The sequence below is a fragment of the Lutra lutra genome, chromosome 1 (assembly GCF_902655055.1).
Source record: "Lutra lutra chromosome 1, mLutLut1.2, whole genome shotgun sequence".
Lineage (NCBI taxonomy): Eukaryota > Metazoa > Chordata > Mammalia > Carnivora > Mustelidae > Lutra > Lutra lutra.
In genome coordinates, this window is record NC_062278.1 from 203,944,241 (window position 1) to 203,956,537 (window position 12,297).

The 12,297-nt window shown below is 59.3% G+C and overlaps 2 protein-coding genes across 4 annotated transcripts; both read left to right on the forward strand.

Annotated features, from left to right (window-relative positions):
• The first annotated feature begins 808 nt into the window (after positions 1 to 808).
• Positions 809 to 3,785, forward strand: TUSC2 (tumor suppressor 2, mitochondrial calcium regulator). Its single transcript, XM_053447783.1, is given in 5 exon segments — positions 809 to 1,106; positions 2,223 to 2,248; positions 2,251 to 2,306; positions 2,309 to 2,344; positions 2,477 to 3,785. Coding segments are annotated over 5 exon segments (330 nt in total). The 5' UTR covers positions 809 to 960; the 3' UTR covers positions 2,543 to 3,785.
• A 2,042-nt stretch (positions 3,786 to 5,827) lies between these two features.
• HYAL2 (hyaluronidase 2) lies at positions 5,828 to 10,841 on the forward strand. 3 transcript variants are annotated; one of them, XM_047693481.1, is made up of 4 exons: positions 5,828 to 5,970; positions 8,099 to 9,066; positions 9,580 to 9,669; positions 10,112 to 10,841. In XM_047693481.1, the coding sequence occupies exons 2-4, from the start codon at positions 8,149 to 8,151 to the stop codon at positions 10,520 to 10,522; spliced, it is 1,419 nt and encodes a 472-aa protein (XP_047549437.1). In that variant the 5' UTR covers positions 5,828 to 5,970; positions 8,099 to 8,148; the 3' UTR covers positions 10,523 to 10,841. The 3 variants fall into 3 exon arrangements, with proteins under 3 accessions (XP_047549437.1, XP_047549442.1, XP_047549444.1); XM_047693486.1 differs by lacking the exon at positions 5,828 to 5,970 and adding an exon at positions 6,931 to 7,252; XM_047693488.1 differs by lacking the exon at positions 5,828 to 5,970 and adding an exon at positions 7,470 to 7,723.
• Positions 10,842 to 12,297: the final 1,456 nt, after the last annotated feature.

The following is a 12,297-nucleotide window of genomic DNA, read 5'->3' on the forward strand; positions in this document are numbered from 1 at the left end:
CTGCCACTCTGCCTGCCTGTGCTCGCGCGCTCTCTCTCTCTCTGGCAAATAAATAAATAAAATCTTTAAAAATAAGTCACCATGTGACCAATATTTGAAGGATGTGGGGATACAAATAGGGACTGTCAACATGCACCACCATGGGGGTTCAGGTCAGGCAAGAATATAAGCTAGAATTTAGGGAAACCACACCCCTCCCAACACATACTCCCACACACACTCTTAAGCTGTGGGAGGCGTTTTTACTGAGCTACTGCTGTGGACCAGGACCAGACGAGGCTCATGGCCCCCAAGGTCTAGCTGTTAATTCTTGCCTTCGTGAAGTATGCCTTCTAGTGGGTTTGGAAAGAACACTGAACCCAAAGTTCTTCAGACTGAACGTAGCTATACATTTGGCCAATTACTTAGTTTTCTTTAGGTTTGGTTTCTTTACATGCAACAGTGGTGATCACAGAAACAGTGTGGGAATAAAACGAAGCCAGGCGGGCAATGCGGGGCCTGGCCTGGGCAGCCCTAAAAGGCTGGTTGTGGGAAGCTGGTGGTTGGGCAGCCCGCTGGACCTGACTTCTGGGGGCCGAGGACGTCGGAGACGCCACACATGAAAGCAGGAGGACACAACCTCCGCTTGACTGGGTAGGAGCTGTCCCAGCTGGGGAGAGCGTGGCCTGCTGGGGACCTGACGTTTCGCGGTTCCTGCTGGGATGCCTAGCTTCCGAGAGCCGTATTGGTCCCGCCCCGCGGACCGACGACAGAAGCAGCCAATCAGAGAAGGCAGCGTGCGGAGCGTGCGGAAGCGGAACGTGAGGTTTCCGTGGAGACAGCGGAGCCTGCAGAAGGCGGCGGCGGCGGCAGCGGCGGCGGCGGCACCTGCGAGCAGAGGCCCGGGCAGGGCATGGCGGCGCCCACGGCCCTGTGAGAGCAAAGCGGCCGAGGGGCTCGCCATGCGCCGGCGGCCCTGACATGGGCGCCAGCGGCTCCAAAGCTCGGGGCCTGTGGCCCTTCGCCTCGGCGGCGGGGGGCGGAGGCCCGGAGTCGTCGGTCGCTGAGCAAGCTTTGGTGCGGCCGCGAGGCCGAGTCGTGCCCCCCTTCGTATTCACGCGCCGCGGGTAAGGGCGCGGATTCCGCCCCGGGTGAGGACAGGTGGGCGGCGGGGCGCCCCCCGTCACAGGGAGCTCCAGGAGGAGTCGGATGTTTCGGGCACCCGTGGGAGCAAGGGGTGGGGGAAAGCAGAGCAGTCGGTTCCTAGCGATCTGGCTGCTTGGAAGGTCTCTCTAGGGAAGAGTGGGCCCTGAGGCTTGTCCATGGGCGGGCCCGCGGCACGGTAAAGCTGAGCTGGAGCCTCCCTGAGACTTCAGGATTTCTTTCTTTCATCCCCTCCTGCCCAGCATGAAAGTTGAAGGCTTCTAGCCTCCCTCTCCCCCAATCCTTCTGAGGGAAGAATAACCGCTGTTTTGGCTGTTTTCGTTCCTCACCGTCGTGGGGTTAGACCTCTGAGGGTAGTAGCCGCGAAAGTAGGACTGGGCTCCAGTGTTGAGGATGGAACCTTGGTAAAAAGACCTTCACCCAGGTATGTTCTTCACATCTGGAGTACTGACCTCCCTTCTCTTTCTCCACGGGTCAGATAGGAGCGCTATACTGGCCTGCTCCTTGGGCCAATGGAAATGGTACTCAAGTGATGTTGGAGATTTGGCTTGTAGATACTAGGGAGTCTCAACAGTGGTAGTCTGGCCACACCAGCCATCTGGGCTGGTGGGTTGAGGGAGGATTCAACCTTTTTCTCTTTAGGCTCCCCTTCTAGTTCAGGCATCTGCCATCTCAGGTTGGCCCAGGGCCAGCAGCATCTTCTGGAGAGAGACATGTGCCCAAACCATCATCCTGCCCACTCTAGAAGTCCTGAGTGAAGACAAGGGCCTGATGTTGGAATGGCTGCTTTTGTTGAGCAAACCAGTGATGAGAACTGCCGTAGCCCTGCCCATGACAACGTGCTCTGATTGATTTCTCTTCTGGGAGACTGACAGAGTAGCACTGGCTACCATCCCACTCCCCACTGCTTCTAATAGACCCCAAGCCCTAAACAAAGGATTCTTCGGGCATATTATCCTCTCTTCCTCCCACCAAGGTTGCTCCCCATTTGGAGGTGGGCACGTTTCCCTTTAGTCTGGTCATTTGCCATGACTGGGTGTGGGGCTCCAGCCCAGCCCGTTCCCTCTCTCTCCACACAGCTCCATGTTCTATGATGAGGATGGGGATCGGCTCACGAGTTCTACGAGGAGACAATCGTCACCAAGAACGGGCAAGAAGCGGGCCAAAGCTGAGGCGGGTGCATAAGAACCTGATTCCTCAGGTGAGGGTCTGGGCAGTGGTCATAGAGCCTGTGTTGAGTGTGTGGAGATCCCAGATGTGGTCTGCTGTCATGGTGGGATGTGCATGTCTTGGGGGAGGAGGTGGCCCTCACTAGCCTCTGTTTCCATGGCAGGGCATCGTGAAGCTGGATCCTCCCCGCATCCACGTGGATTTTCCTGTGATCCTCTATGAGGTGTGAGCCTGGGGAGTGGCAGGCATAAGCACTCCCTACCCCACCAAGAAACCCCCAGGCTCAAGGTGTGGCTTCCATTAAGGAACCTAAGCTGGGGCCACAACCCTGAATAAACTGCATTGGCCTGGAAACTTCAGCTGTGAGCGGGGGCAGTCCTGCAGTGTTGGTTGGGTGTTGGTTTATATGTGGACAAGAGGTGGCTGGCGGCTGGTGAGAGCTAATGGCAGAGTTACCAGCCCACCTTCCCCAGTAATCCCTGCAAGGAACATGGCAGGGCATATGCCGGTCAGGAATGCCTGGTTCCTGCACCCTTGCCTGGCCTGCTTTCTTCCAAGCTTGCCTAGGGCCCAGCCCTGCTAGGGGCTACAGCACTTTACAAGCAAGGTCTGCCTTCTTCCAGCCCCTGGGCTGTGGGAACTGTACACAAGTGGGAATTTCCTTTCCCTCATTTCCCTTACCCCCTTGTTGGAGCATTTCAGCCGTTTGCTACCTCGATTCCTCCTATGTTGGACAGAGGTGGGGGGCAGTGCAAGCCTGATTCTTACCTGCCTACCTTCTCATCTGTTCCCACCCCCAGATGGGATGGACAGTTTTCTGGTTGTTAATGGGAGATGGGACTGGTGTGGGAGGATTCTTCCTCCACCCAGGGCTGGACTGATCCCTCCTCACTGCAACTACTTGTTGTCACACACACACACACACACACACACACACACACACACCCCAGCTGAGAGGGCATAAGATGGGATCAGGAAGGGCTATGATGCCTGTGCCTATGGGGAATTGCCCCAGCCCACCTACTTTGTCTAATCCTCCTTGCCTTTGTACCAGCCCGACACTTACACACACCCCTGCCATAGGGAGGAGACCATCTGCCACCCTTTGGTGAGGGATAGCACCCCTAGGGTTGGTGTCAATAGCTGTGAGAGCCCACCCACCCCTTTCCCTACAGTATACCCATCCCCCAGGATCAGTCAGTGGAAGGTACTGAAGCCCCTGGGTAGAGACAGAAAGGAGAGATCAATCATAAAGGGATACTTAAAATGTGAAAGTCTGTAAATAGTCTAGTCCATGATGTTGGGGCAGAGTCTGATTTCTACATCAAAATGACTTTTTTTTTTTAATTCCTTACTGTGCAAGCTCTGTGCTTTTAAGAGTGTGGGAAATGGCTTGGGAAGGGCAGCCCCCAATCTAAGAAGGATGTTGTGTTATTTGTTTAGTTTCAATAAAATTATTTGTAGACCCTGCATACAAGAGTGGCATCTGCTGTGACATCCCATGTATAGACTGGGCCACTCTGATGGCTCCCATCTTTATCATCGAGATGAGCCCAGCTTGTGGCCAGCCCAGCTGTGGCCAGCAGGTGGCAGTGTATTCACACACCCGCCAGGGCAGGGCCCCTCAGAATGGAAGGCCACTCACTTGTCTATTGTGTTTAATAGGTGGAGACTCCTGGAATTGGAAGGCTTTGGGGTGCTTCACTAGGTATTGGCCCCATCCGCCTGACCTGAGGTGACAGCATGACCTCAGGTAGTTCTGGGACAGCTGTCTTGCCCCCAGCAATGCCAGCTGACCCCACATGAGGTCACAACACAAACCCCATGGACCTCCAATATCCATCTTAAGTGGACAGCAATTAGCTGGGTGCCACCATGCCCTTAGCCTACCGCCAGACTATGTGACCCCAACCCACCTACTTCCTCCCAGGACTGTCTGTGGATACCACCAGGAGAGTGGGTTTGGGGCTTCTGTTCCATCAGGCAGAACTCATCCACCTAGTACTTTCTTTGTTCCTTGCCGACCCTGTGTTCTCACCTCCTGCTGCCCCTGTGTACATTCAGCCTACACTTCTCAGGCCCTGCTAGAAGGCTGGTTCCCTGCTAGGTTTGGCTGTTGGCCATCAGCCCAACTTCCAGTTAGGAAAGAGGGAGTTCAGGGACACAGGCTTCTGGGTTTGGGGAGTTGGCCTGCCAGTCGTTTGGAGGCTTAAATTTGTCATATCCGGAGCAGGATCTTCCTGTGCAGCCTTTGTAGGTCTTCTTTGGGCACCTTCCCACTTCCCTGATAAGATGCCAGACATAAGGCCCTGTCATCCTCTGTTATCCCCCTTACTGCCCCAGGGCCAGGACTCTGCCATGCCAGATGGCATCCCATCTCCCATCACCACTGTCCCAGTGTTGGGGGAACTCCCTGTGTTCAGCCTGCCCCAGCTGACCCCAAAGCTGGAAACAATGGGGGTCAGGGCAGTGTTCTTCCACTCCCTTCCACTGGGCTGTGTTCACTTCCTTCCTGCTGGCTGCCTGAGGAAGTGTCCCTGCCCTGGGACTGTCTGGTCTGGCCTTTGTTTCCCCAGGGGCCCCCACCCTTGCCATTTCCAAGGCTTGTGTCCCTTACGGAGCCAGCACAATGGTATGGGGACACACCCTCCCTTGCCATGTCCTGGACTCCTTGGTCCTTGGTGGTACTCTAGGGTGTGTACCCAGTTGCCCAGTCTTCCATGGCCTTCTGTTAGGAGAGGGTCCCTGGCCTCAGGGAGGTGGGCCAGTAGGGTAAATGGGGTAGGCTGAGGGTGATTTGAGGGTGTGCAGTCTTGCCCACCCCTCTAGAACAGCCTGCTGGGACTCCGCTGCAGCTCTCCCTGGGGCCAGTCCTGTTATGGGCACCCCCTTCCCATAGAAACAGCCCTTTTCTCAGCCAAGTTATGAGCTCCCTACTCTACAGTGTCTTGGTAAAGTTCACTCAGGAATCTGGGGGCCTATAGACCCCTCCCAGCCCCTGTCCCAACCCCCACACTGCACAGCCACACACATCAACATGTTTTCCACTCTGTCACATTTGGGATGCTTCCGCTGTCAGTGGGGAAAATTGCCCCAGCTCCTGGAAGTTCCCCAAAACCCCCCGGAGCCTGTTCCCTTCTTCACCACCTGCCTTGGGGGACCGTCAGCCAAACATCCCACCACTGGGCCCCTCTACCCACAGGCTACTGGATTTGAGGACCAGTGCCGACCTCAAGGGGAGGTTAGGGAGAAGAGCTTTCAGGGTTAGGAAGCTGCCGGCATGGCGGAGGCTGTCACCTGAGCCAAGTCCTACAGCCTTCCCGTCACCTGGTGCAGTTCCCAGAGCCAGAGTATACTGCAGGGTGGGGGGGGGGGGGGGGGGAGGGCAGCCAGCCAGCAGGGCATGTCGGAGGGAAACAGGGTTCAAGGCGTGTCCCTTCCCCGCGCTTGTTTCTGGCCCTTTCCTCAGAGGGGCAGCAGGAAGTGAGGAAAAAGGGTTGGGGTGGGAGGCGGGAGCGGGTGGGAGGGGATGGGGTTTATCAAGTCGCCGGCGGGCTGCCCGGCGGGCAGCAGCTGGTGCGAGTAGCTTAGCTAGAGAGGCTCACCCAGGGAAGAAGGGAGGCCGCCGACCCACTGGGCCCACGGGCTCCCACACAGGTGAGCCCAGTGCAGGCGACTGCTCTGCACCCTCTTAGATCCGTTCACAGGAGCTCTTTCTCCAACCCCTCCCTGGCGCGCAGACGGGAATGGGCTGGTGATGCAGACCCGGGCCCTTTGGGGGAGCTGAGCCCCCTAAGGGGCAGAGGATCTAGGAAGACGCAGGGAGATCTTGGCCCGGTCCGGCTCCAAGGCTGCTCCCCAGCGGGAGGGGCTTGTGGGGCGAAAGGGCTCATGATACCGGGTGGAGGCCCGGGGAAGCCCCTCTAGCCAGGCTGGCTCTCTCTGCAGTTGGGCCGGGTACTTCTGGGGGTAGCAGCCTCTTCAGGTTGAAATAAAGGCTGGGGGGTTCCTACAGGCCTCCAGAGAGCCTGGGCAGGAAGGAACGGGAGCCCAGGCATGGGCCTGTCCCTAATGCAGGTCGCGGGCTGGGGGCTCTATCCCCAGGGCCCGCTGGCTTACAGCCCCCAGCGGGAACGGCCACGCTACGACTCAAAGGTCGTGTTGCCAAGACAACCCACGGCCTCGGCCCAGCCCAGCAAGGGCTAAGAGGCTGGTGCTTGGCCCCCTCCCCAAGTCTAGCAGGGGGCGGGGCTTCCCTTCAAAATGGAACGGGGGGAAGGGAGCCCTGATCCGTAGGGATTGGGTGTTGTTGTCCGGGAGGCCCGAGGTCGGCACTGGTCACCGTCCCTCTTTCCAAACTAATGGCCGCAGAGCTGGAAGCCACACTCGCGGGTACAGGGCCAGATCCTCTGCTGCCCCCAGCCAAGGCCCCGGGTCCCTCAGCACCACCTTATGGACGGGCGGAGGAACACCACCTTCTTTATTCCCTCCACGACTCCAGTCCCTAGCGCTGTCCCTTTAAGCGGCTGGTCGCGCGGCGGAGCGGGGAGGACTGTACCACCGGCCGCGAGCTGGCGGGGGAGGATTTCTTGGGCTGATAAGAGCTCGCGCCTCAGAATCCAGAAGAAAGCCCCATTCGGAGGGGCCTCACGTCCCCAGATGGGTGGCCACATTCCTCGGCGGAGGATCTGAGAACTTGGAGGCCGAACGCGGCACTGGCTGCGTGAAAGTCAGGAACACCTTCCCGCCCCGGCCTCAAGTCCTGCCCCGGGCCCACCTCCGCTCTGGATTCTTAAAGAGCCCGCGGGCCGGGGCGTGGGGGGGCGGAGCAGCAGAGGCGCCGAGCCCGGGCCGCGCCTCGGCGAGCGGCTGGAGTGGGCCGGGCTGGGCCGGGGATGGCGGTGGTCATGGCGCGGGTCCCGGCAGCGCCCCGCGCGAGGTGAGGGCGAGCAGTGCAAACCTAGCGGCGTTCCCCGACAGGCTGAGTTCTGGACCCCCCGGGAAGAGCCCAGCTGGACGGCCCAAGAACCCTCCCCCCACCCGGCCCGGCTCAGGCCCCACGTGCGGGGCGGGGGCGGGGTCCCGCACAAAGGCCAGGCGAAGTGAGCTCCTCCCCGGACCCGCCTGGCGGGCGGGCGCGCGCGCGCGCATTCCCGGCGGCTGCGGAGGGAAGGGCCGGTTCGCTGGCGCCGCCGTGGGAGGTCTGCCGCCCCTTTGTCCGGGTGCGGGCCTCCACCAAGCTTGGGAGAGTGCGCTCGAGACAAAGTCCTGACAGCCCCGCTCTTCTGCCGGGCGGGTGCTACACAGATACCAGTTCCGCGGCTGTGTTCCAGCTTCCTGGTGGCTGCATGAGCTGTGCCCTGCCTTATCCAAATGCTATCATTTCTCTGGATCGGGAATTCTTCACGGGGTACAGAGTGGGCCTCGGGTTCGGGGCTCTCTGAAACCTTGTGTTGGGTGGTATGCAGATATCTCTATTTCTGAGCAGCGAGTCCATGGCTCAGTCTGCCAGTTCTGAGTCACAGATCTACCTGAGGTGTCTGCCCAGCCATAAGTCACCTGCTCCAGGAAGGAGCCCTGTGTTCCTGGCAGTGAGTTCCCAGGGTGTCTTGCCTTCCCCTCACTGGCCTGTGGTCTCTCAGACCTGTAACACTCACCTAACAGGGTCTGAACAACCTGGGCACTGTGCCCCAACAGAGCCTGGGCTGTGGGAGTGTGAATGGGTTTGGGGTCGGCACCTCCAGGATTCTGTAGACTGACTTGCTCTCTCCCATCTTTCCCCCAGTTCCTGAGCTGGTGCCAGGCAGGTGACACCATCTTCCTGCAGCCCCCAGCATGTGGGCAGGCCTGTGCCCTGCCATCACACTGGCCCTGGTGTTGGTGGCATGGGCCACCCAGCTCAAGCCCACAGCGCCACCCATCTTCACCGGCCGGCCCTTCGTGGTAGCATGGGATGTGCCCACACAAGACTGTGGCCCTCGCCTCAAGGTGCCCCTGGACCTGAAGGCCTTTGATGTTCAGGCCTCACCTAACGAGGGTTTCGTGAACCAGAATATCACCATCTTCTACCATGACCGGCTGGGCCTGTATCCACGCTTCAGTTCCGAGGGACGGTCTGTGCACGGGGGTGTGCCACAGAATGGCAGCCTCTGGGCGCATCTGAAGATGCTGCAGGAGCATGTGGAGCACTACATCCGTACCCAGGAGCCCGCGGGCCTGGCGGTCATCGACTGGGAGGACTGGCGGCCCGTGTGGGTGCGCAACTGGCAGGACAAGGACATATACCGCCAGTCGTCACGCCAATTGGTGGCTATTCGCCACCCAGACTGGCCGGCAGAGCGTGTGGTCAAGGAGGCGCAGTACGAGTTTGAGTTTGCCGCCCGGCAGTTCATGCTGGAAACGCTGCGCTTTGTCAAGGCCGTGAGACCACGGCACCTCTGGGGCTTCTACCTCTTCCCCGACTGTTACAACCACGACTACGTGCAGAACTGGGAAACCTATACGGGCCGCTGCCCTGACGTCGAGGTCTCCCGAAATGACCAGCTGGCCTGGCTGTGGGCGGAGAGCACAGCCCTCTTCCCCTCCGTCTACCTGGACGAGGCCCTTGCGTCCTCCACCCACGGCCGCAACTTCGTCAGCTTCCGGGTTCAGGAGGCCCTCCGCGTGGCTCACACCCACCACGCCAACCACGCGCTCCCGGTCTACGTGTTCACACGACCCACCTATAGCCGCAAGCTCACGGGGCTGAGCGAGGTATGTACCTTCCGAGGCCCTGCCTTCCCCCACCACCCCCAACCACTGTGGGGGCGGGAGTGGGATAGCAAGGGGCCTCCTACCCTCCAGCTGACTAGCTGCTCTCCATCCCCTCCCGTCATTCTCTCTGTGACCTTGTGAAAGGGTGGCATCATTAGCTCCATTTTGCAGATGAGAAAATTCAGGTCGAGATGCTGAGAAATTTGCCCAAAGCTTCCCAGCACATCCAGGGCAGAGCAGGGACTCGGGACTAGGCATCCTCACTTTGGAATTCATCCGGATAGATACATCCTAGATTTGAGTGGGCCATTGGCTTGGGAAATGGAAGCCAGAGTAGGAGTGCAAATGGCTTGCACATCTAATGAGAAAGGGAAACAGCCTCTGCCTGAGGGTGGGAAGGGGTACGGGGCTGAGGGGACCAGAAAGTCAGAACAGGGTGGGGGCCTGTCCAGCCTGTTTGGTCCTCACCCTGTGGTCTCAGTCTTCCCCAGTGACCGTCCTCCTCCCACACAGATGGATCTCATCTCCACCATTGGTGAGAGTGCAGCTCTGGGCGCGGCCGGGGTCATCCTCTGGGGGGATGCAGGCTACACCACCAGCACGGTGAGTAAGACCCCCCTCCACCCCTGCCTACCAGAGCGGAGTCTGCGGGAGTGGGGGACAGGCAGAGAGTTGCAGCTTTCGGCTGCCTACCTCAAGGTGGGCAAACCAACCTAGATGGGGCCCTTTGTCTGTCTCCCTCCCAAGGCATCTCTGGTCCCAACAAAGAAAGGGTCCCTTCCCTATTCCCAGGAAAGGGGTCATGCTGTCCTGAACAGCCTCAGAGGTCCACCCTTCCCCCTCACCCTACCCCCATGCCCTGGGCTCACCTCTTTAGCCACCTCCTTTCTCAGTGGAAACGGGCGGTCAGGGCTGGAGCATGCACGTATGTGAACACATGTGCGTGCTGTTACAAGAATGTACAGACACTGCAGGATGAACACAGAGTTTCTATCTGGGCCTATGGGTTGAGGCCACTGACCTGATCCCTGGCCTCTGCCTCCAGGAGACCTGCCAGTACCTCAAGGATTACCTGACACGGCTGCTGGTCCCCTACGTAGTCAACGTGTCCTGGGCTGCCCAGTATTGCAGCTGGGCCCAGTGCCACGGCCACGGGCGCTGTGTACGCCGTGACCCCAGCGCCAGTACCTTCCTGCACCTCAGTGTCAGCAGCTTCCGCCTGGTGCCAAGCCACGTCCCGGGTGAGCCCCAGCTGCGGCCGGAGGGGGAGCTCAGCTGGGCTGATCTCAACTACCTGCAGACGCACTTTCGCTGCCAGTGCTACTTGGGCTGGGGTGGCGAGCAATGCCAGTGGGACCGAACACGGGCAACTGGGGGTGCCCATGGGGCTGGGGCTGGGTCCCACCTCACTGGCTCGCTGGCTGTGGCAGCCCTGGCCCTGACCTGGACTTTATAGGGATCTCTCACCTGGCCGCCGGGCAAGCTGGCCTCTGCCACAAGGGCTCTGCCGGGCACGTAGGAGCCTGCAAGAGGTGGACAGACTGGAGCCCCAAGGGGGCAGATCCCTGGGGATGCCCAGCAGGGCGTCCATACCAGCTCTCACCCCCCTGTTCTAAGGGGGAGGGGCAATTCCCTGAGAGGCCCCTTCTCTCCCTGCCAGAGAGGAAGAGGGGCACAGCTGGGCCAGAGAGGACCTGACCCTACTCTCCTGCCCTTGGATAGTTTATTATTATTATTTTGGGGTCTCTTTTGTAAATTAAATACAAAACAACTGCTTCTGTGCTTAGACTGTGTGCACCTAGGCAGGACACGTGACGGAGATCCCAGTGTCTCTCAGGTTTGAGCGCAGCTCTGTCTCTATGAGACCCTGTGCTGGGGACTTCCTGTCAAACGCGCTCCGTGGAACCTGGAGGCCCAGAGCTGCCCATTCTGCAGCTGCCTGCTGAGGCTGGGGCCACCGGGAATGGAGGGATTCACATTCCATCCCAACACCCAGGGTCTTGCTTTCTCTGTATTGATTGGAAAGTGGTTGGGCCCAGCCTTCTGTGAGGGACCAGGCTCATTGTGTTTCTGCTCCTTGCCCCTGGGTCCCAGCTGGCCCAGTGCCACTCACCTCGCCTTGCCCACCCAGGGAGAACGGGGAAGTGGATATTTGATCTTCCCTAGCTGGGCAGACTACCCCTCCTTGCTGTTCCCATAGGCAAGGGCGTCTCCTCCACTCCCTGCTCCCAAGGGCAGTGGACTCCAGCCCCACATACCTCTCCCCAGCTGGGTCACAGGTCTCCACTGGGGTTTGGGACCTGAATCCTGAAGTCTTGTCCCTGACCCACTGCAAAGATTTATGTTGGGGCAAGAAGGAGACATCTTGAGTCTGGGAACAGAGACCTCCTCAAAGGTCAGCCCCTTCCTGACCCTGGGAGAATGTGGCTTGTCCCTAGCTTTCCCAGGGGAGAGAAGTAGCATCTGGAGTCATCAGACCAGCTCCGGCCTGCTTCATTCCCCTGCTTCGGAAGGGGCTCTGCCCCTGTCCTCAGCCATAAGACCCGCACTTGGGGTCCCCTTGTCCATGTCAGTGATGATGCAGGCCCTGCCCTCAGCAAACACTGGCTGTGGGAAGACAGACTCAAGAAACAGCCAAGTGGTGAAGGGGGGCAGCCCAGCCACAAAGACTCAAGGGAGGTATCCTCACGGAAGTGCCTTCTACAGTGAGTTTTAAAAGGGGAAGGGGAAGCTTGAGACAAAATGCAGGCAAAGGCTGGAGGAAGTCGGAACACAGCTGGGACTGAACACAGCCTGGCTCAGGCTCAGCCTCATTCCTGGGCTGTGGCGTGGCCAGGGTGTTAACTGCAGGAAGGGCAGGAAGGGCCACCTTTGAGCGCCACCACGCCTGACTTTGCCTGACGGCGGTGACCGTCTCACCTGTTCAGCAAACAGCATACACATGTACCTGGGCTGGGCTGGGCTGCATCCGTGAGCAACACCAGCAAAGGGCCCTGTCCTCCTGATGCACACCAGATGCAGAGGCCAAGTCAGAGGCAGTCAGCAGAACAGAGCCCAGAGCAGCAAGCCCCACCACGCTGATGTCAGCTCAGGTTGTAAAGTGATCCTCCTCCCTCTGGCTGACAACAGCCGAGCAACAGCAGAGAATGGAGGGAAGGGGGCTAAGCAGTAGCACGGGGAAGGCAACATCAGTTCATGCGGTGGGGGGAGAAGGCTGAGGCGGAAGGATGC

Bases quoted from the DNA above. Each gene is read 5' to 3' on its own strand.
- HYAL2 (XM_047693481.1), top strand. From the start codon at position 8,149: ATGTGGGCAGGCCTGTGCCCTGCCATCACACTGGCCCTGGTGTTGGTG. The intron at 9,067-9,579 runs GTATGTACCTTC...CCTCCCACACAG, and splicing joins AGCTCACGGGGCTGAGCGAG to ATGGATCTCATCTCCACCAT. The intron at 9,670-10,111 runs GTGAGTAAGACC...CTCTGCCTCCAG, and splicing joins CAGGCTACACCACCAGCACG to GAGACCTGCCAGTACCTCAA.